Genomic DNA, 22,005 nt, shown 5'->3' with positions numbered 1-22,005 from the left:
AAACAAAACTGAGCAGGAATCACCGTCTCTCTCCTCGCTTCTTAGCCTCTTCTGCCTCCCTTTCTTTTTTCTCCCACTCACCTTTCTCACTTTCAGATATGGTCTGCCTGTGTTCTCCCGGCTGTCTTGTACTCTTGGACTGAAGCCGACAATCTCATCCCATCCTCTCAATGAGGTTATCACACACATCCATGCATTACCTCATTCAATGAATTACCAAAAAATGTGAAGGACCTGTATTTAAGAACTAAAACTAACCTGGCATGGTGACACATGGCCTGTGATCCAGGTACTCATGAAGCTGCAGCAGGAGGATCTCAAGTTTGATGCCAGCCTTGGCTTCCTAGCAAGTTCCATATCAGCGTATATTACAGAGTAAAACCCTGTCTCAATTGATAAAAAAGATGAAAGATAAGTTGTGATAAGAGGTAACCTAAATGAATCCTGTCTAATAAGGTACTTATATCTAGAACATATAAAACGGACTTTTACAACTCAGTCATAAATGGACATTCCTGCCTACTGTGGTAGTATGCACATATAATCCCAACACTGAGGAGGCTAGAATAGGAGAATCATGAACTTCAGTCCAGCCTGGGTTAATAGAGAAAGTATCTCAAACTTCTCCCTCCTGCAAGCTCTGGTTGGTATTAAAGAATCAAGAAGACTTTTCTTCAAATAATATAAACAACTGGCATTTACTTATATTATTACTAAGGAAATGAATGTAAGGTAGGCACACAGTGATGGATCACTATACATGAAATAGGATATGATAAAAGAAAAAAGTGGCCAAGATTTAGGATTATTCACCAGTTCTAATCCTAGATGTATACACAATTGAAATGAAGTTTTAATTTCAATGTTGATCGTAACATTTTTCATAAATACATACCCAAGTGCAGAAACTATGTTTGTTAACAAAATGAATGAATGAAGAAACAAGGGCTATACATATAATGGGTAATATTTGGCAATAAGGAAGCCATGCATAAGTTTATGATGCTGCTTATTTGAAACATCATGTATTGGCAAATCTACAGATTCATTAGATGCAGTTTGGCTAAGGGCTATGCAAAGGAGGGAATGAGGAGGTTGAGGCTAAGTCGTGTAGTGTTTTGTAGTGGTGATGAAAGTATTTTCAAGCTGAATTGTGGGATTGAGTTGTAGCTCAGATGCATAGAGCTTAGCCAGCATGTGTTTTACTCTAGAATCAATACCCACCACTGCAAAGACAAAACCAGCAAAGGCTTTCTACCAGCCAAAAGTCTTTGAATTGTGACAATGGTTGTGAGTAGAGTAAAAGTCACTGGATTTTATACTTTTAATTTGTAATTTCATACTGTATATATTATATCTCTGTAAAACTTTTTAGGGGAGAAACAAGGTCTTGATGTATATATCAGGATGATTTTGAACTCATGATATTCTGTTCTGAGCTTTTGAGTACTGGAAGGAAGTACAGGCATACATTGTATTCCCATACTTAATAAGTCTTTGAAAGGAAAACACAGTGACTTATTTTCAAAAGTTATATTCAGTTATTCTGTTGTTTATTCTTTATGACTTCAGAGTCCTATATAACATCAAGATTTCCTGTAGCATTTCTTTAAACTGTATTTGCTTTACCTGAGCATTCCAGTTGCTGTGCCCCAATAATTCCTTCATCTTTTTTTGACATTTCTTTTTGTTTTTACGAATGCTTTCCTGTTACCCTGTGACCAGAAGCACTTTTGACCGTAGTTCCTGATATTCCTTTGACTAAGGATTAATTTTCCTCAAGAAATTGATGTTTTTCTTAAGCAGTCAGCCTGAAGATTTTATTATTCTAGTATCCTATAGTACAATTTATAAATCAAACACAGCTTGTGTTGAACTGTTTGATGGTACAGACAAGATTTCTGTACTACAATTTATAAATCAAACACAGCTTGTGTTGAACTGTTTGGTGGTACAGGCAAGATTTCTGTACTATCTCTAATCTTACTTCTTTCATCAAATATTGAAGTAAGAACATCATGGTTTTTAACAATTCCTTTAGAGGACAGTTCAGCAATGATGTGTAATGCTTGAATATTGAAGCCAATTAGCAAATGATGGAACTGCATGATTTCGATTTCAACTGATGTAAAACATGTTTGCACATGAAAAGTAAGCCACATTCTTCAACTTTCTAGACCTGCGTTGATGAGTTAATTTAATATCATATTTTTTCAGTTATTTGTGAATATATAGAATTCTCTTGGGTACTTTGTATTAGGTATGTGATGTCTTGGAGATTATTTTTTTAGGTCATCTTAAGTGTTTATTTTCACTAATTGACCCAGAAATATTAGAGGATATAAAATCAGATTTTTTTGTTAAAGGAGATTATTTCATCAGTGCATATTTTGAGATAAACTAATTGTAGAATTAACTCCTATAAGGTGTTTCCATATTTCTTTTAGTTGGTTTTTCCCTTGCCTTTTTTTTCCCCCCAAAACGTGCTTTCTCTATAACAGCTTTCTGGCTTTCTTGGAACTCAACAGAGATCTGGCAGCCTCAGCCCCCCCAAGTGTTGGGATTAGAGGCTTTTGCCACCACCATCCAAGCCGGCCTCAAAGTTTCTGTCTAGCTAGGAATGTCTTTAAATTTATGATTCACTTGACTCTGTGTCCCAAATGCTGAGATCATAGGCTTGTGCTACCATATTCCTTTTCAGTTCTGTTTTCAGATTCTCCTGTTACCCTGACGCTTACCATGTAGACCAGATTGGCCCCCAACTTGATTCTGCTTCCTGAGTGCTGTGATTAAAGGTGTGCACTGCCACATCCAATTTTTCATTTTTTTATTACATTTATTTTTTAAGTGTATGTGTACACACTTGGAACATGGCACTCATGTGCAGGTTAGACCACAGCCTGTAATGTTCAGTTCTCTGCTACCTTATGTGGGTTCTGGGGATCAAGTTTAGGCTTACTAACATGTGCCTTTCCTAGCCCCACATTGGCCCCAAGTTTCCCCATTTTTAATGCCCTCATTATTTTTCTTCTTCCACCAATATGGCCAAGAAACACAAAAGGCTGTTAGTGATTCCTAGAATAGCTAAGCAGATCTTCATTGGACTTAAATGAGCAACATTATGAACTACACTTAAGACACGCTTAATGTATACATCTACATAGCAAGAAAATTAATATAGCTGATCAAGCATGCCTGTTTTTTTTCTCATACATTTTGTATATAGAAATAATACCTAAAATACACTCTTAGCAGTTTATAGTATACAATACATTATAGTCCTTATGCTTATTATTATGTCTGTAGAACATTATCATATGTGATTGAAATTTTATACCTGTTGCCCTCCATCCCTTCATTTTCCCCAGACCTTTGCCTCTCCCAATTATTCTGTATTTCTGTGGATTTCAGAAAATCTTTGATTTTTTTTCCCTCCCATAGTAGTAAGAGCACTATTATTTGTCTGTCTTTACCTAGAATATTTTCCTCTCCTACCCTCATTTATATTTTGTTCAACATAATTTTTGAAAGAAGCCTTTTTGAGTTGTCATAGTTGGAAAGAATTGCTGGAGGCCTATCTGTATGGAGCAACACTTTATCTATCTGTAATAGATAAAGGGGCCATGAATACAATTTAGGACATTTCAAAAATATAAGGGAAAGTATGTATTTTTAGTGACCTTTTTAATTAAAATTGCAGTGAGCCCCCCTTTATGGGACTGATAAAAGATTGTAGTTTGTGTTAGTAGTTATGACTTTGTTGTGACTAAAATCAGAACTTTTTATTTGCTATTTCTACTGATATTATAGTAATAAACTTTTCAAAATTTTAGATATTTTAATTCCTCTATTTTATCACTTCTGTTCTTTTTCTTTTTTAATTCTATTATTTTAAAGAAAACAAACTATCTTTTTTCATTTTACATATCAATCCCAGTTCCCACTCCCTCCCATTCCCTTCTCCATTCCCCCATCCACTCCTCAGAGAAGGTAAGGCACATTCCTTTGGGGGAAGGTTAAAGGCCCTCCCTACTGTATCTAGGCTGAGCAAAGAGAATGGTCCAAAAAAGCCAGTACAAGCAGTAGAGATAAATCCTGGTGCCATTGCCAGTGGCCCCGCAGTCTGCCCCAGCCTTATCATTGTCACCCACATTTAGAGGGTCTAGTTTGGTTCTAAGCTGGTTCCTTCCCATTAGCTCAGGTAGACTGTTTCAGTGGATATACCCACCATACTCTTGACCTCTTTGTTCATATTCTTGCTCCTCCCACTCTTCAGCTGGACTTTGGGAGCTCAGCCCAATGCTCCACTGCAGGTCTCTGCCTCTGTTTCCATCAGTTGCTGAATGAAAGTTCTATAGTCATCAACCTGATCACAGGGCAAGACCAGTTGGGCCAGGCTTCTTGCTAGCCCCATAATGACTCCCTCAATCAAAATATTTCTTTCCTTGCTCTCCATCTTTGTCACTTCTGTCTTAGTTAGGATTTCTATTGCTGTGAAGAGACATCATGACCATTACAGCTGTCAAAAAAAAAAAAAAAAAGAAAAATAGAAAAACATTTAATTGGGTGTTCTACAGTTTGAGAGGTTAGTCTTATACCATCATGACAGAACATGGTGCTTGCAGGCAGACATGTGCTGGAGAAGGAGCTGAGTAGAGAAGGAGCTACATCTTTATCCAGGAAGTGAAGTGAGATACTGGGTGTGGCTTGAGCATGTATGAGACCTAGTATAGAACCACCATGGTGGAAATGGAGAATTCTTGTGTCTTCAACTGTTGTTTCTTTTTGTTAGGTGTAGGTAATAGCACTGAAGGTGGAAGAGGAAAGGCAGGTGCAAAGCTCTTTCAAGACTTTCAGATGTTAAGTAGAATTTGGACTCATCCTTGGTGTTTGCAGCTGGACTACATTAGCAAAGAAAATAAGGTAAATTAAGTACCTCAAATTATTTAAATGTTATTTTTTATATTCTCTCTCTCTGAAGCAACTTTCTGTTTCATTAATTCAGCCTCTTTTACTTTTAGTTCACTTTTATTTCTTTTTATTGCCAAAGAGAAAGGGTCTTACTCTATATCACTGGATGACCTGAAACTCAATGTGTAGTCCACTTTAGCCTCCAACTTGTGGCTACCATGCCTAACTTATTTCTATGTTTTGAATTCATTATACTTATAGAATCATTAAATGTTTATGTGTTGGTTTTGAACCCAATGGGGTTATAGTCCCAGTCCTAAAAGTTTTTGTATTGAGCCCTTTTAACTTTTTTTAGAGGGGTAGAGGCATATCTTACTACTTGAATACTTGGCTATTAAGCACAGGGTCCTTAGTTTTGATCCCTATTGACAACATGTGCTTGCATGAGTGCACGTGTATGCGTGAATGCGCACGCGCACACACACATACACTGGAAAAAATGCAAAAAATTAGACTGGGAAAGTAGTTCAATAGGTAGAGTGTCTAGCATGCATAATACCCATGGATGTTGAGAACCAGGCAAAGTAGCATGCATCTCTAATCCCAGCACCTAGCAAGTGGAAGTAGGATGATCTGAATGTCATAGTCATCTTGGATATATAGGGAGCCCATAGTACAGCAAACCCTGTCTCCACACGACAAACAAACAAAAGCCTTGCTGGGTATGTTGACACACATTTGTACTCTCAGCACTTGGAAGGCTGAGGTAGTTAGATCAAGCATTGTGAGGCCAGCTTTGGCTGAGGCTTGTCTTAATTCTTTTTTTTTTAAGTTTGGAATAATTTTATATTTATTGAAAGATTAGAAATTATTCCAGTTTCTCCTAATTTTAATATCTTGTATAGCTATAGTAATTTATCTGAGCTAAGAAATTAACTGTGCTACAAAACAACAAACTTTGTTTCTTCATGTTTCTAGTGCCGTTTTTTTTTGATCATCCCATAGAGGACCTTCTTTTGTACAATCCCGTTAAAAAGCCATTGTTTCTTCCCATCTTCAATAGTTCCTTAGTCCTTATTTATTGATGTTGGTTAATTTAAGTGAAATGAAATGCTTGAATTTCCAATATATTCTGAAATGGGCTACTAACATATGTCTTTTTTTGTTTAGGGTTATTTTGATGAAGATAGTATGGATGAATTTATAGCTTCAGATTCTGATGAAACCTCCATGAGCTTAAGCTCAGATGAGTATGCAAAGTAAATTGAGTACTTTGTTACCTATGCTGATATATTCAAAACCCCATACTTGTGGTTGTCGGCTAAGAATTGACTTTATAGCTTTAATATGCTTTCTTAACATGAAATTTTCTTTCTTTTTGTTTCAGGAAGAAGAAAACAAAGGGTAAAAAAGGGAAAAAGGATAGTAGCTCAAGTGGAAGTGGTAGTGACAATGATGTTGAAGTCATCAAAGTCTGGAATTCAAGATCTAGAGGGGGTGGAGAAGGAAATGTGGACGAAACAGGAAACAACCCCTCAGGTTCTGTGAAGCTAGAGGAAAGTGAGTGTAATGAATGTTGCCTTTCTTGCGGAACCTTGACTTAGACCATGTTAGGTCATTAGTGCTTTTTTTGTCCTTTGTTATCCTAATGTTGATGCAAAGGAATTTCTTTGCTTAGGTTATTAAGAACCTAAAATGAAAGAGGGCACAGAGTTGCAACAATTTCCAACTAATGTTTAGTTGTAGGCAATTCATTTTTTTCCGTCTGGTATTTTGGAGGGAGGACAAAAGGAAAGGCATTTGTTAAGTTGATTTTATAAACCTGCACTCAATTATTCTGATTCTGTGTGTAACTAACAGTTCTTTAGTGATACTGCAATGTCATTGGTAAATTTAGGTTTATAAATGAATTGTAGAACTACCATTCAGGCCCAAATATGTCTAATCGCAAGGATTTCCACTTAACTACATAGGAAATCTGGAAGCATTTCAGGTAATGAATTGTATATATTAGAATGAATTTTAATCATTTAGGTTTTTTTCTTTCAAATTCTTCATAGTCTATAATTACCTGCTTTGGTTTCCTCTACAACATGTGCTTTTTATTTTGCTGTTTTTCTCTCTTATATGAAAGTAAAAAAGTCTTAGAGTTTACTGTCCAGTGGGTTCAGCTCTTCTCCCCTTGTATATGCTGAAGAATTAGTGTTTAGCCTTTCTATGTTCTCTGTAGGAGTTTTGAAGCCTGGACCAAATATCAGATTATTTAAAATACTGCACTTGTAAATGGCTCTAAATATTTGGCATTGGGAAGCTCTAGAGCCCAGTAGTTAAGTATCAGTGAGGAGGAAAGCAGTGTGGGTGACAGCTGGATGATCTTGTGATCAGATAAGTTTGAGTGAGCAAAGGTCTGCAGCTGACTAACTCAGTGACTCCTCTATAAACGCTTCTCTTTTCAGTACTTCTGTGGAATAGACAGGTGGCAGCCTAACCACAAACCCTGGATTCTCCAAATCAGGGGAGTCATGAGATTTAAACTACAAAATTTCCCTTTTTTTCTTCTCTCTGGCTACTCCATCTCTTAAAGCAGCTTTATCAGCATTCATCTTCCTAATAGAATTAAAAGAATATTTTCATTAAAACAGCAAAACCTGTTCTTATAGAGTTAATGCATTGGAAAGCTGCTTCTGTCTCCTTCTGTGCTTTCTTCTCCCCCCTTTCTGCTTATAGTTCTGCAGTCTCTCTCTATATGTGTGTTCCTGGAAATAATTGTATGGAAATATGGTTACTGAATTTCTTTTTTCTGTTTTGGCTGAAAAGAGAAAGAATTGTTCAGTGCTGTAAATAAGTAACATGGAAATCAGAGGGGTGGGAGAATTGAAGCGGGGAGGCAATGGCGATAGACTTGATGCACGTATGAAATTCTCAAGGAATAAGATGTTAACTTTAAAAGTTGGCCAACGTTCCTTTTATCACCAAGAAGTACAAGTGGTATGTGTGGCTGGATTGCTTTTAAAAATGTTTAGCTGCTTCCATTCTTTTTTTCTGGTATGTTTTCTGAAGTATCTTTTCTTTTTATATATGCTCTAATGTGAAGGACTTGGACACTGGAGCAGGGTGTAGAAGGCAGTATGGTGTGTCCTTGAAAGAAAGCAGGAAAAGTTATGAGTTCCAAAAGACAAGTTTTGACTGCTTTTGTTTTTTAATGTCTGTGTGAAGTTAAGTAGAAGTTACTTATTTGTAGATATATTTTGTATTTTGTAGCATATATATATATATATATATTCATAAGCGTTCTCTAGGATAGATGGTAAAATACAACTTTGTTCTTTAGATTTAAATGATCTTCATTTAAGAATATACTATATTTGTTTTTATCCAAGTGATTGTATAGTTTGTAAAGGAAAAAGTTCTATTAGGGCTCACAATTCTAGAGGCTGAGCATCCCATGTTTGCATGTATGTAGTGAGAGTCTTAGGCTGTTCACCTTGTAGAAAATAAGAGACCAAATGGGCACTCAAGGAGAAAATAAAACACAAAAGGAATTATAATAATTCTCACAAGATGACTCCCTCCTTTAATTCCTCATTTATTTATTTATTTATTCATTCATTCATTCATTCATTCATTTATTTTCTGAGATAGGGTTTTCTTGGCCTCAAACTCATGATCTTCCTGCCTTAGCCTCCTCAGTTTTATCGGTGTTCACCATTACATTATTCTGGTTTATTCATCTGCCTTAACAACCTAACCATCTCTTGGGAATCAGAATTTAAAATGAGTTTTAGTGAGGGGGAAAACCATATTCCAGACCATAGAACTATGCTGCTGCTGCTTTTCTCCCCCCTACATACACTTTAATTGTCTGTCTGTCTCTCCCCTTTCCCTTCTTACCTCTATTATTTATTTTGTGTGTATAGGTGTTTTGCCGACATGTTAATGGTTTTTCCCCTTTAAAATGTACAGTGAACGATTATTCCATATACAACAGTAGTCCATTTATTTAAATATGTTTAGAAGGCATCAAGAAGTTTTGAATAAGTGTATTGCTTTTTAACACATCATATTCTGTGCCTTCTATGATTCTTCGAGGATCTAGAACATATATAAAATAGTTCTGAATTCATTCAGTTCCCGATAACATGTCATGCATCTTTACACAGCACAGAGTTATAACAGAAGTTATAACTAAATTATGTGGATGATGAAATAAAAATCAGTGTGACGTACTTGTTTATGAGTTTTAATTTTATATATTGCTAAGGATTTGTTTGTTTTTGAGACATAAGTTCTGTGTAGTTTATGCTGGCTTGGAACTTGCGATCTAACAGAGACTTGCCTTGAACTTGAAATTATCCTTACTTAGCCTCCCTGCTACTGGGATTAGAGACATGGTCTACCATGCCAAGCCAGAATATCTATTACTTAGAGTAGCCCATAGGTTTCTATATTATTTATTTTAGAGAAAGGGTCCAGGTTGTTGATATGTATCTGAGTATGATCTTGAACTTCTGTTCTTTTATATCTATCTTCAGAGTGTTAGGCTTATAGATATATGCCATGATACTTTATTTTTGCAGTGCTGAGGATGGTGTCCAGGGGTTCATGTATGCTAGAAAAGCATTCTACCAGCTAAGATAATAGACTATTATTATATTTAGTAGGAGCAAAATTAGAATGGAAGGGCTAAAGTCATGGTTCAATGGTAGTTCACATGTTTATCATTCAGGATTACCTGGGTTTGATCCTCAGTTACCCACACAAAAAAGAGTGGAATTTGTTCTGTTTGCTTGGAAATTATAATTACTTTCTATATAGCTTCACATTTTTACTTTCTGCTAGCATTTTTTGTGTTCTGATGATTTCATATTAAAATTATTTTAGTGCACTGTTCTCCAGAAGCATTGACTGTTTGCTATGTGACTGATTATAAAAAATGTTCACATTTGTTTAATAAGTTATGTTCCAAGGTCCTCAAGACTGTGTCCAAGCTCATTGATTGACTAGAACGTATCAAAAAATTCAGGGGATAGTCATATTCAGGACTGTGGTTTATTATAACACAAGGTCAACAAAGAGAAAAAGTCATGGAGTAAAGTCCAAAGGAAACTTCTAAACATCACTCCAAAACTTAGTTTGTGTTTCTGTTGCTATGAAGAGACACCATGACCATGACAACTCTTATAAAGAAAACATTTAATTGTTGTAGCTTACTTAGTTTCAGAGTTCTGTCATAAAGGGGAGCACGGCAGTGTGCAGGCAGACTACATCTGCTGAGAGTCCTACATCTTGCAGTTCACTGGAAGTCAACTGCCAAGTCAAAGTGAGGGAACTTTAAGCAAAACAGACTTTAAAGTCTGCCTCTGCAGTGACACACACTTCCTCCAATAAGGCCACACCTCCTAATAGTGCCACTCACTTTATGGGCCATTTTCTTTCAAACAAGTGCACTCTTTGGAGTCTTCTAGAGTGTTCTTCTTTAGCACTCAATTACTACATGTACAAAGTATTGTTTACTAGAGACGCCTATTAGAGATTCCTTGTTAAAGTGTTTTTATTGGGGGCTGGTTACTAAGCACGTGGTGACTCCAAATTCTAGACTCCCACAAAGAGTGCTCAGAATAAGCCACATTGTTTTTCTTTCCCCCAAATTACCTGTGTGCGATGAGTTGTGGTCACCAAGCCATGTTTTCATGTTAGCGAAGAGGACAGTTTACCATTCATGTTCCCAGACTAACCACAGGCCAGTAGTTTCAGGGATCTGGACCTATGTAATAGTGGGAAGCTAAAGGTGAAGAGCAATGGAGCACCACTAACTGTTACATTAACTCATATGAACTGTAAGTGAGCCCACACCAGACCAGCTCTTTCAACATTCAGTCAAGGAAATAGGAGAGGGATCACAGGGTCACTCTTTATCTCTCAACTATTGGCAGTCATTAGCTTCTGACAAGGGGTAAATAAATGACTGTCTTAGTCATATATCCTCTGCTGTTGCCACCACCTTCCAATTGATAGCTCCAAACTCACATTTTACACAGATGGCCCTGGTTTATCTTGTGTGTCACAGAAGAAAATGAACACACAAATCTCTTTAATAGAGAGACTAGAAGGGAGGTTAAATGGTGTGCAGAACTGGTTGGAAGTTGGAGGTGAGGAGTGGTCAGTATTCAAATTGCACACATGTATAATTGATAAAAGCAAAATAGAAATATTTTTAAAACATGGTTGACCAGATAGTATAAGCTTGCAGACTTGAGTTTGATACCAGAAACCCACATAAAGGTGGAAGGAGAGAATGGACTTCACACAGTTGGCCCCTCACCCCCACAGATGAGTCCCCCTATGTCAAACACAATAAGTACACTTAAAATTTTTCTTTTGTTTTATGAGACAGGGTTTGTCTGTAGCTTTGGAGCCTGTCCTGGAACTAGCTCTTGTAGAGCAGGCTGGCCCACAAGTCACGGAGATCCGCCTGCCTCTGCCTCCTGAGTGCTGGGATTAAAGGTGTGTGCTACCACTGACTGGCACATTTTTGAATTTTAAAAAGAAAATAATAGAATACTAGAAATATTAACCTTAGGAAAATTTTATGACTAAAATTGCTAATAAGCAGCCTGGGGAAAGTGAGATCACAAAACAAACAGCATAGCCAGATTCTCAAGAAAATAAGATTCTGTAAATACTGGCTAAAGACTCTATAAAGTTGGTATGTTGCACTGTTGTAGGAATCATTGTGTTACTTTGTGGTATAAAATGCATGGTATATGAGAAAATATAGCCTCAGCATTGAACATTCCTTTTGCTTTCATAGAGAAACATTTTATCTTACAGACAGAACGTTAATAACAGATTACATAATCATGTAGTTGCATACTACATGGCAGTTAGTGTGACTGAATCAAAAAGCTAAATGACACACACGAATAACTACATTTCGCATGAGAAACCACATTGAGCAATAATTTGCAGAACGATACAAGCAGGATGGTACTATTTGTCCACAGCTTAAAATGCCAACCAAGATGATGCACAGTTTAGGGCTATACTTGGAGTAGAACAGAAATGACAGATATATAGAAAGTAGAGGATTCGTTCGGTCTTAGAAAAAGTAGCGAAAATGAACTATATCTTAGACTCATCTGTACTAAGTACAGTTAAAATATTGATGAAGATTAGATATGAAACACAGTTCACTGTGCTCTATGCTTTTTATATCATTAAGATTTAAAATACTTTGCAACAGAGTTGAAAGAAAGTGTAGAAGCATGTTAACCTAATATTTTTATTTTGATTCTAATTACATTTAAATTATCTAGCAGATTATTTCCTATACTTTCTTCTTGTTTCTTTTATGGCCAAATTTTCTTTTAAACTAAAAACACAATGGTTTAGTGTGAGTGGATGATTTCTCAGGTCACTGTTTGGGTTTACTAGCACGGGGAAGAGATTTTCTTCCTTGTTCTCTCTGTCTCTGTTGTTTCGTGTCTTTCATAGTATATTTTCAGGGTTTTAGTTTTTTATGGTCTGTGGGATTTCCACCTCTTATAATCTCGTTCTGACCTCCTCAACCCTGCTTGTAGCATCTGTCTTCTTGAATTCTGTCAGAATCCATCTTTTGCTTGCTACCACCTTGCATATCTCCAACCTTCATCTCTTCCAATTCAATGCCCTTTCCTCAGTGTAGAGCTTTCTCTTGTGTTGGCCTTCGTGGTCATCTGTCTGTCCCTGTACCAAATATTCATCAGTCCCTTAACCCTTCTTACTCTGGCTTATTTTGCTCCTTTTGGTCTCATTCAGTTTTTTTTCCTGATTAATATACTTACTTATGTTCTATTTATTTTATTTAGGTAAAACTACTTCCACTTCTAATCCAAGTAGTCCAGCTCCAGATTGGTACAAAGATTTTGTTACAGATGCTGATGCTGAGGTTTTAGAGCATTCTGGAAAAATGGTACTTCTTTTTGAAATTCTTCGAATGGCAGAAGAAATTGGGGATAAAGTGTAAGCTTTTTCATATATCTATTATGTAAATGAACTTTTTAGTATACTTACTATTGTTTATAAAGCTTATTTAAATAAATCTAGTGTTTTCTTCTCATGTAAAGTATATTTTATTATTATTACAATGTAATGAAAGTATAAACTGTGTTTCTGAGTACATAATCAAGTTTTTTCTTCAGTGCTTCAGGGTTTTTACTGTATAGTTCAGGGTGGTCTTAAACTCAATAATCTTTCTGCCTTCGCTTCCCAGGTCCTGGGATTAATTGGTAAACGTTATGTTTTGGTTTAGAAACAATAGGAATTGATAGATTAAATATGGGCAAGAAATAATCTAAGATGACTACTAGATCTGCAATTTAGATGACTGGTGGATTATGGTATTATTTACTAAAATAAAGAGGGCTATAGACTAAACAAGTACATTAGAAGAAATAAAGAATTTTTTTTTCAGCCATGCTAAGTTTGAATAATTTTTGTTATTCATGAAAGATGAAAAGTAGGAAGTAGATACTTGAGTTTAGAGTTTGTACAGGAGAAGAAATGACACTACAGATATGTTTTCCTGTTATCAATTTCTGTGGTTTAAGTGCTGGGATTGAAGGTGCGTGCAACCACCACCCCACTGCTCTTTATATTTTCATATGAAATGCTAATAAAGTAGGTAAAACCAAAATGTCTTGTGCAAGTATAAACATTTTTTTTGTCAATCAGATATCAACTTTTCTTTGTTATTTGCAGCTAGGAAACAGTTATTAGTATTTTGACAATTGTTCCTAGTGATTCTTAAGTTCTTTGCGTGGGTCTTAGCTCAGTGATTCCCAGACTAGTCTTACTTGCTTATTGGTTCAGGCTGACTTCTTGTCTGGAATAATTGTTCAAATTCTATATTAATAGCAATTAAATAGCATTTCTAGGAACTTCGGTTCCATCAAGAACTTAGTTTGTAGTTCAGAATTAATTGATTCAGTAGAGTGTTTGATTCTGGGGAAGACAACTGAGACAACCAAACTGTTACTATGTTTGTGTCCAGATAGGCTCTGTTCCATTGATATTCTCCTGCCTTTTGGTGATTTAGAGCTGAGTTACCTTTTCAGTTGTTTTTTTTTTTGTTTGTCTTGTGCCTAACACTCATACAAATCTTACAGTCAGCTTTTTAATTTTTTCAATGTATATCTTGCTGAACCTTTTAGATTTAATTATAAGATTTTGTGTTAAATTAATACTTAATTAGGAGAAATAATTACTGGATTGATCTTGTAATCCATGAACACTAGTCTTTTTTTTTTTAAGTCTTGTTTTTAGCCAGTCACTCATATCTTTGGACTTGATTGAAGATTTTCTCGAATTGGCTAGTAGCGAGAAAACAGAAGATAAAGATAAACCTCTTATCTATAAAGGTAAGTTATAAGCATGCCTACATTATTATAAGCTTTTAAACACTCACTTGAGCATATATAAACATTTTAAGGATAAAGGAAACCAGACTATGCAATTTTTCACAACCCTGATATTCAGAATTAGCTTGTATTTTCTCCTTGTGTTTATTCACAGACATCTATGTATCATCTCTGTTTCTTCCCCTTTCATCTCCTGTTTTAAAACAGGTTCTTGATGTTTAACTAGGCTGGCCCCAAACTCATGATCTTCTGGCCTCAGCTTTGTGCTTGAGTGCATCACAGCATTCGTTATTATGCTTGCTTGTTTTGTTTTATTTTATTTTGTTCATTTAAATATTTCTTTTGTATATTTAAGGTATGATGTTTATGGGATACAAATAGTAAAATGACTACTACACTGAATTATATTAATGTATTTTTCTGTTGTTATTCTTTTGTGCCAAGATTTGCTAAAATCCATTTATCAAACATCTAATATGCTAATACAATGTTTCATTATTAGCTTCTTTCACTTTGTGAGCTAAATTCAATGTTTTTCTATTTGTGGCAGGTGTTATTAAGTTATACTTTGTGTATGATCTATTATCCCACTGTTGGATGAGGCCGCTTGTTTGTCTTGGCTGCCCAGAACCAAAATAGTTACATAGAAACCATATTAATTAAATCACTGCTTGGCCCATTAGCTCTAGCTTCTTATTGGTTAACTTTTATATTAATTTAACTCTTTTATTAATCTGCATATCGCCACATGGCAGTGGCTTACCGGCAAAGTTTCAGCATGTCTGACTCTGGTGGCGGCTCCATGGCATCTCTCTTTCCGCCCTTCTCTCCCAGCATTCAGTTCTGTCTTCTCTGCCTACCTAAGTTCTGCCCTATTATCGGTCCAAAGCAGTTTCTTTGTTCATTAATGGTAATCACAGCATACAGAGGGAAATCCCCCATCATCCCACTGTCTGCCTCATTTCACATTTTCATCAGTCATTCATTGATACTGGGTATGTTTTCACCTTTGGGCTATTGTAAACGGTGATGTTTTGACCATTTTGAGTTTTTGTATATTTAAACACGAATTTTCTAATATTTTGAATGGGATTGTAGGCTGTCATAGTTCTATAGGGCAATTCTTTTTAAACTTATTGAAGAGTCTGGGGATGTAGCTCAGTGATAGAGCATGCAACTTGGATGTACAAAGCAAGTTTCAGCTCCAGGACCACAAGAAACAAAAACCAACACATAGTAGGTAATCAGACCTTGGAGGCTGAGCTGTGTGTGGGCTTAGGTTGCTTCCCATGGTTGTGTTTGTAACCTTTCTCTTTCTCTATGCCTTTCAACGGTCCTGTCTACTTTGTCATGTTTCCTCATGCTTTCCCTCCTTTCTCTCTTCAGAATAAAGCCCTTGGTTATTCTGATTCTTTTTTTAATTTTCTGACAGGAATTCTTTGTATAATCGATCTGACTGTCTTGTAATTCACTCTGTAGACCAGACCGGTGTTGAACTCACAGAGATCCTCCTGCCTCTGCCTCACAAGTGCTGGGATTAAAGGTGTGCACCACAACCACCTGGCAGTTACTCTGATTCTTGTATTTCAGAGACAGCTTGTAAATCACCATTTTTACTCAAAGTCCTTGACTTTGTTTTGGGGTGTTTCTTTGTTAGGCTAATTTATATTTTTTTCTGATCACTAGTAAAGTTGACCTATTTTTGTTTTTTTAATACGCTTTTCAATTGGTTCCTTTTTTTTTTATCATCGAGTTTGGGGCGAGTTTTTCTAACCCTGGCTGACCTGAAACTAGCTCTGTAGACCAGACTGGCCTCAAACTCAGAGAGATTCACCTTCCTGTGTCTCCTGAGTGCTGCATGTTTCACCACTGCCTGGCTCAATTTATTTCTAATTTTATAATTTGTCTTTGCAAGCATTGGTTACAACTACCAATGGAGTTTTTTAAGTGACTATTTTTACTACTCCTATTTTTACTACTCCTAGGATTGGCACTGTGTATTGTGTACGTTAGATTTAAGGAACACCACAGTAAATCATGGTAGTGCTTGATCAAACACATATAACCCTAGTTGCAAATTAAAAAGTGTTTGGGAATCTGAAGTTTTTTAAGTATCGGAATTTGGAATACTATAGGTTTTAATTTTGAGTATCAGATTCAGATTAGAAATTATAATCTAGCTGTCTGTGCAAAATGTCCAAAGTCAGAGAACTCCAGAATCTTGAGAGTTTTAGGTACTAACCTAAAGTTCCAGGCCAGTGAGGGTAGAGGCTGACATTTCTCAGGTATTTTCTACCTCTTGTTTGAGCAAGATACTAGGATTTACAGGCATGAGCCACCAGAGCCAGTGTGGTGAATTTATTCATGATGTAATTAATTATCTTTTGTTTTGGAAAGGACCGTCTTTCTGCTAGACGTAATGACAGTACTATAATTCTGGCACTAGGAAGGCAGAGACAAGAAGGATTGTGTTGGCAGTCTTGGCTATGGGGTGAAATCCTGTCTCAATACAACACTGGAAAGGGGGGAAGGATATATTTTGTACAATAAGAAGAGATAAACTCATTTCTGTTTTCTGAGGATGGGACCTCGGGGCTTTGTACATGCTAGAAGAGTATACTGCTCATCTGTTCAATAATATAACCTACCTTCTTGTTTGGTTTTTGTGTGTATATGTGTGCCTGTACACAAGTGCCTCTGAGGATCAGAGTCAGCCTCAGGTATCTTCCTCAGTCACTCTTTCTTATTTTTTTTTTTTTTGAAACATAGTCTCTCACTGACTGGAGCTCACAAATCCAGCTAGGCTGACTGGCCAGTAAGCCCTTAGCATCAGGAGCCCATCACCATGCCCAGCTTTTGCCTGGGTGCTAGGGATCAGAACTCAGATCCTCATATTTGCACAGCCGGCCATGAGCCATTAACCCAGTTTGTTTCTGTTCCTAAATATATAGTCTCGAATTCACTCTTATCTGAGCCTGGCCTTGAAGTTCTCGTCCTCTTGCCTCTACCTCCCAAGTGGTGCTGGAATTGTATGCATTTACTCTCTACCACATCTGGTTTTCTTTTGTACTGAGAATCCAGGGCTTCATGCACTTTGCCAACTTAGCTATATCTTTTTTTATCTTATTTTGACATTTTGAGAATGTCTAGTTATGGAGTACTAGCCTGACCTGGACTTGAAATTCTCCATCAGTTTTCCTAGTGCTGGGATTATAAGCATGTACTATTATGCCTGCTCTACCATCCATTTAATTTTTTTAAAGTTTATGTATTTATTTTTTTAAAAAAAGATATTTTCTCATTTTACATACCAATCCCAGTTTCTATTCCCTCCCCTCCTCCTACTCCCTCTACCTTCCCCCCAACTCCAACTCCCATCCATTCCTCAGAGAGAGTAAGGCTTCCCATGGAGAGTTAGCAAATAGCACATTGCTTTGAGGCAGGGCTAAGGCCCTTTCCACTATATCTAGGCCGAGCAAGGTATTCATATAAAGAGAATGGGTTCCAAAAACCTGTATAAGCAGTAGGGATAAATCCTGGTCCCACTACCAGTGGCCCCACAAACTGCCCAAGCCAAACAACTGTACCCTACATTCAGAGGGCCTGGTTTGGTCCTATGCAGGTTCCCCTGCTGTCGGGCTGGAGTTGCTAAACTACCAAAGTTCAATTAAAGAGAGAGAGGAGCAGTAATATGCATAAAGGGATCAATACCATGATACAGATGCCTACTGAAATAGCTTAAGTGAGTTAATGGGAGTTCAGCAACTCCAGCCTGACAGCAGGGGAACCTGCTGTAGATCTCTGCATCTGTAAACAAAAATTTCTTTCCCTCCTGGTGCCACAAGTTCAGTCCCAAAGAAACACACAGAGGCTTATATTGATTATAAACTGTTTGGCTTATTAGCTTAGGCTTATTATTAACTAGGTTTCACAACTTAAATTAGCCCATAATTCTTATCTATGATTAGTTACATGGCTTGCTATCTTTTCTCACTGCAGCATTTTCATCTTGCTTCCTCTGCATCTAGGTGGCGACTCTAAACTGAGCCTTTCCTCTTCCTAGAATTCTCCTAGTCTGGTCACCCCATATTTATTTCCTCCCTGGCTACTTACCAATCATTCTTTTATTAAACCTAAATAGTGACAAATCATTACAGGGTACAAGAGCATTATCTCATAGCATGTATCTGTTTACATCAGCTGCTGGATGAAGGTTCTATGATGACATTTAAGATATTCATCAATCTGACTATAGGACACAGCCAGTTTGGTACCCTCTTCTCTGTTGCTTAGGATTTTAGCTGGGGTCATCCTTGTGGATTCCTGGGAACTTCTCTCGTGCCAGGTTTCTTGCTAACCCCATAATGTCTCACTCAATCAAGATACCTTTTTCCTTGTTCTCCCTCTCTGTCCTTCCCCCATCTCTACTATCCCATTTCCTCAACTAATCCTTCCCCTTCTCCTTCTTCTTTCCTCCTCCCCTTCCACCCTCCCTTCCTCCTCCATCCCCATGTCCCAATTTTCTCAGGAGATCTTGTCTGTTTCCCCTTTCCAGGGCGATCCATATATGTTTCTCATAGGGTTCTCCTTGTTACCGAGCTTCTCTGGGGTTAAGGACTGTAGGCTGGTTATCCTTTGCTTTATGTCTAATATCCTCTATAAGTGAGTACATACCATGCTCCTCTTTCTGGGTCTGGGTTACTTCACTGAGGATGGTTTTTCTAGTTCCATCCATTTGCCTACAAATTTCAAGAGTAGTACTCCATTGTTTAAATGTATTACATTTTCTTCATCCATTCTTTGGTTGAGGGGCATCTAGGCTGTTTCCAGGTTCTGGTTATTATGAGTAATGCTGCTATGAACATAGTCGAGCAGATGTCCTTATAGTATGATTGAGCATCCTTTGGGTATATGCCCAAATGTGGTATTGCTGGGTTGTGCGTTAGGTTGAGTCCCAATTTTCTGGGAAACCGCCATACTGTTTTCCAAAGTGGCTGTACAAGTTTGCCCTCCCACCAGCAATGGAGAAGTGTTCCCCTTACTCTGCATCCTCTTCAACATAAGCTATCATTGTTATTTTTGATCTTAGCCATTCTGACTGGTGTAAGATAGTATCTCAGAGTCATTTTCATTTGCATTTACCTGATAGCTAAGGATGTTGAGCATTTTCTTAAGTATCTTTCGGCCATTTGAGATTCTTCTGTTAGAATTCTCTTAGATCCGTAGCCCATTTTTTAATTGGGTTATTTGGAATTTTGATGTCTATTTTCTTGAGTTCTCTATATGTTTTGGAGATCAGTCCTGTGTGATGTAGTGTTGGTGAAAATTTTTTTCCATTCTGTAGGCTGCCTTTTCGTCTTTTTGATGTTGTCCTTTGCTTTACAGAAGCTTCTCAGATTCAGAACTTGAAATTCTCCGTTAGCCCTCCTAGTGCTGGGATTATAGGCATATAGTATTATGCCTGGCCTATCATCCACTTAAAGTTTTTTTTTTATTATGCTTATTTAGTGTGTGCATGTGTGGGGATGTGAGTGGAGGTCAGAAAACAATTTGAGTTCAGTTTTGTCCTTCAACCTGGTGGATCAAATTCAGGCCAAGCTTTGTAGCAAGAATTTGGCCATCTTCCTTTTAAGTGATACTCAAGGAAAAAAATCTACTAATATTAGTAGGGTAACACATCAAATTCCTCTTTTGAGTTTTCTGTTTACATTTTCAGGTGAAGGGAAGTGGCTCAGGAATATTGACTATTACCGCTTGGATGGTTCTACTACTGCACAGTCAAGGAAAAAGTGGGCCGAGGAATTTAATGATGAAACTAATGTGAGGTATGGTGCTTGTTCTACATGTATAGATATTTTAAATGTAGTTTCAGTAAAATTATATTTTTAATATATCCTCTCATTTTTAACAAATGATGAAATTAAGGCCTAAACCAGGTCAATCACACTTTTCATTCCAAAAATTTGTTTATGGAATCCTATACATTGTAGCAATACGAGTCTCACTTCATTTACTTACTGAAATGTATTTATTTGTGCCAGACATGGTAGCACATACTTTAATTCCAGCATTTGGGAAACAGAAACAGGTAAATCTTTGTAGGTTCAATGCCAGCCTCATCTATGTAGCAATTTGCAAGGCAGCTAGGCCAACATTGTAAGATTTTGTCTCAAAAAACTATTTGTGATTTTTTTGCTTATTTCCTGATTATTTTTAAATTCTAGGTCATCATAGGGATATATACAGTGTGTGTAGCCTTGCCTTCTCAGGGACATTGAATTTTTCCCAGGTTTTGGAATTAAAGCTATTATGAATATCCCTGTATAAGTTTTTCCTCAATGCTCTTTCCCTATGTGTGATGCAATCTAAGGATCGTAATTTCTGTTTTTTTTGTGATAATTTTTTTTTTAGACAGCGTTTCTCTGCCTACAGTCTTAGCTGTCCTGGAACTAGCTCTTAAGACCAGGCTGTCCTGGAACTCACAGAGACCCACCTGCCTCTGCCTCCTGAGTGTTGGGATTAAAGGAGTGCACCATCATTGCCTGGCTAATTTTATCTTTATCTATGAGATTGTCAGTTTTCCACAGTGACTTTATGGTTTGTACTTTTAACAATGTATATGGCACTGCGATTCTACATTCTCCTCGCAACTTAGTATTTTCATGTTTTACAACATCTAGTTTGTTCATTCATTCATTCATGTTCTCCAAAGGCGGTGCACTGTTCCTGGAGGAACTGCAATATTTGGTCGATGCATGGAGTGGTCATAAACTGTTCCTATTCTATCTCTTAGCTCCAAAAATCCGTATAACATGTTCTCTTTTGTTAGAGGATACATTGGATATTAAACTGATAACAGACACTATACTTGATTTTTGCCAAAAGACTGAGAAACAGTCCTGCAGTGATTTTTACTTTGCTTTTCTTCAATCATAAATGATGCAGAACTAATTTTAATATGTATATTGATAACTTTTTTATTTAAGCCAATTTTATTCATTGTCCATTTTTATTTATTTATTTATCTATTTATCTATTTATTTATTTATTTAATTTTTCCATTCAAAAATTTCCACAGGGAACCCTGCCCTGTGGGAAGTCCAACTCCTCCTCCCCCCCCCCCCCATATCCAGGCCTAAGAAGTTGTGCATCCAAATAGACTAGGGTCCCAAAAAGCCAGTACATGCAGTAGAAACAAGTCCCAGTGCCTTTATCAGTAGCTTCTCAGTCTACCCCAATTGTCAGCCACATTCAGAGAGTCTGGTTTGATCACATGCTCATTCAGTCCCGGTCCAGCTGGATTTAGTGAGCTCCCATTAGCTCAGGCACACTGCCTCAGTGGGTGGACCAACCCCTGGCGGTCCTGACTTTCTTGCTCATCTTCTCCCTCCTTCTGCTCTTCAACTGGACCTTGGGAGCTCAGTCCAGTGCTCCCATGTGAGTCTCTGTCTCTATCTCCATCGCTGCACAAAGATTCTATGGTGATATTCGAAATAATCATCAGTGTGATTATGGGGCAAGGACAGTTCAGGCATCCTCTCCTCTGCTGCCCAAGGACCTAGCTGGGGACATCCCCGTGGACACCTGTGATCCCTTCTAGAGCCAAGTCTCTTGCCAACCCTAAAATGGCTCCCTTAATGTAGATCTCTTCTTCCCTCCTCCTGTATCCACCCTTCCTCCATCTCAACCATCCCAT

General features: G+C 37.2%; 1 protein-coding gene and 1 non-coding gene across 2 annotated transcripts in view; one reads left to right on the top strand and one right to left on the bottom strand.

The window, feature by feature from the left end:
• LOC121444278 (transcriptional regulator ATRX-like) overlaps positions 1-22,005 on the top strand; it is a 143,172-nt gene that overhangs the window by 91,293 nt on the left and 29,874 nt on the right. Inside the window, exons 24-29 of the mRNA XM_041646103.1 lie at positions 4,793-4,923; positions 6,082-6,170; positions 6,299-6,471; positions 12,759-12,912; positions 14,203-14,309; positions 20,026-20,134. Of these exons, the coding sequence (XP_041502037.1) occupies positions 4,793-4,923; positions 6,082-6,170; positions 6,299-6,471; positions 12,759-12,912; positions 14,203-14,309; positions 20,026-20,134 (763 nt within the window). The remainder of the gene's footprint in view (positions 1-4,792; positions 4,924-6,081; positions 6,171-6,298; positions 6,472-12,758; positions 12,913-14,202; positions 14,310-20,025; positions 20,135-22,005) is intronic.
• LOC121444294 lies at positions 21,020-21,207 on the bottom strand. The gene has a single exon (XR_005973775.1). It is a non-coding gene; the product is annotated as a U2 spliceosomal RNA (small nuclear RNA).

This window comes from Microtus oregoni, unplaced genomic scaffold, assembly GCF_018167655.1.
Source record: "Microtus oregoni isolate MIOR12 unplaced genomic scaffold, Mior012 000119F_ref0000445, whole genome shotgun sequence".
NCBI classification, from domain to species: Eukaryota; Metazoa; Chordata; class Mammalia; order Rodentia; family Cricetidae; genus Microtus; species Microtus oregoni.
This window is presented reverse-complemented; position numbering and strand designations above follow the sequence as displayed.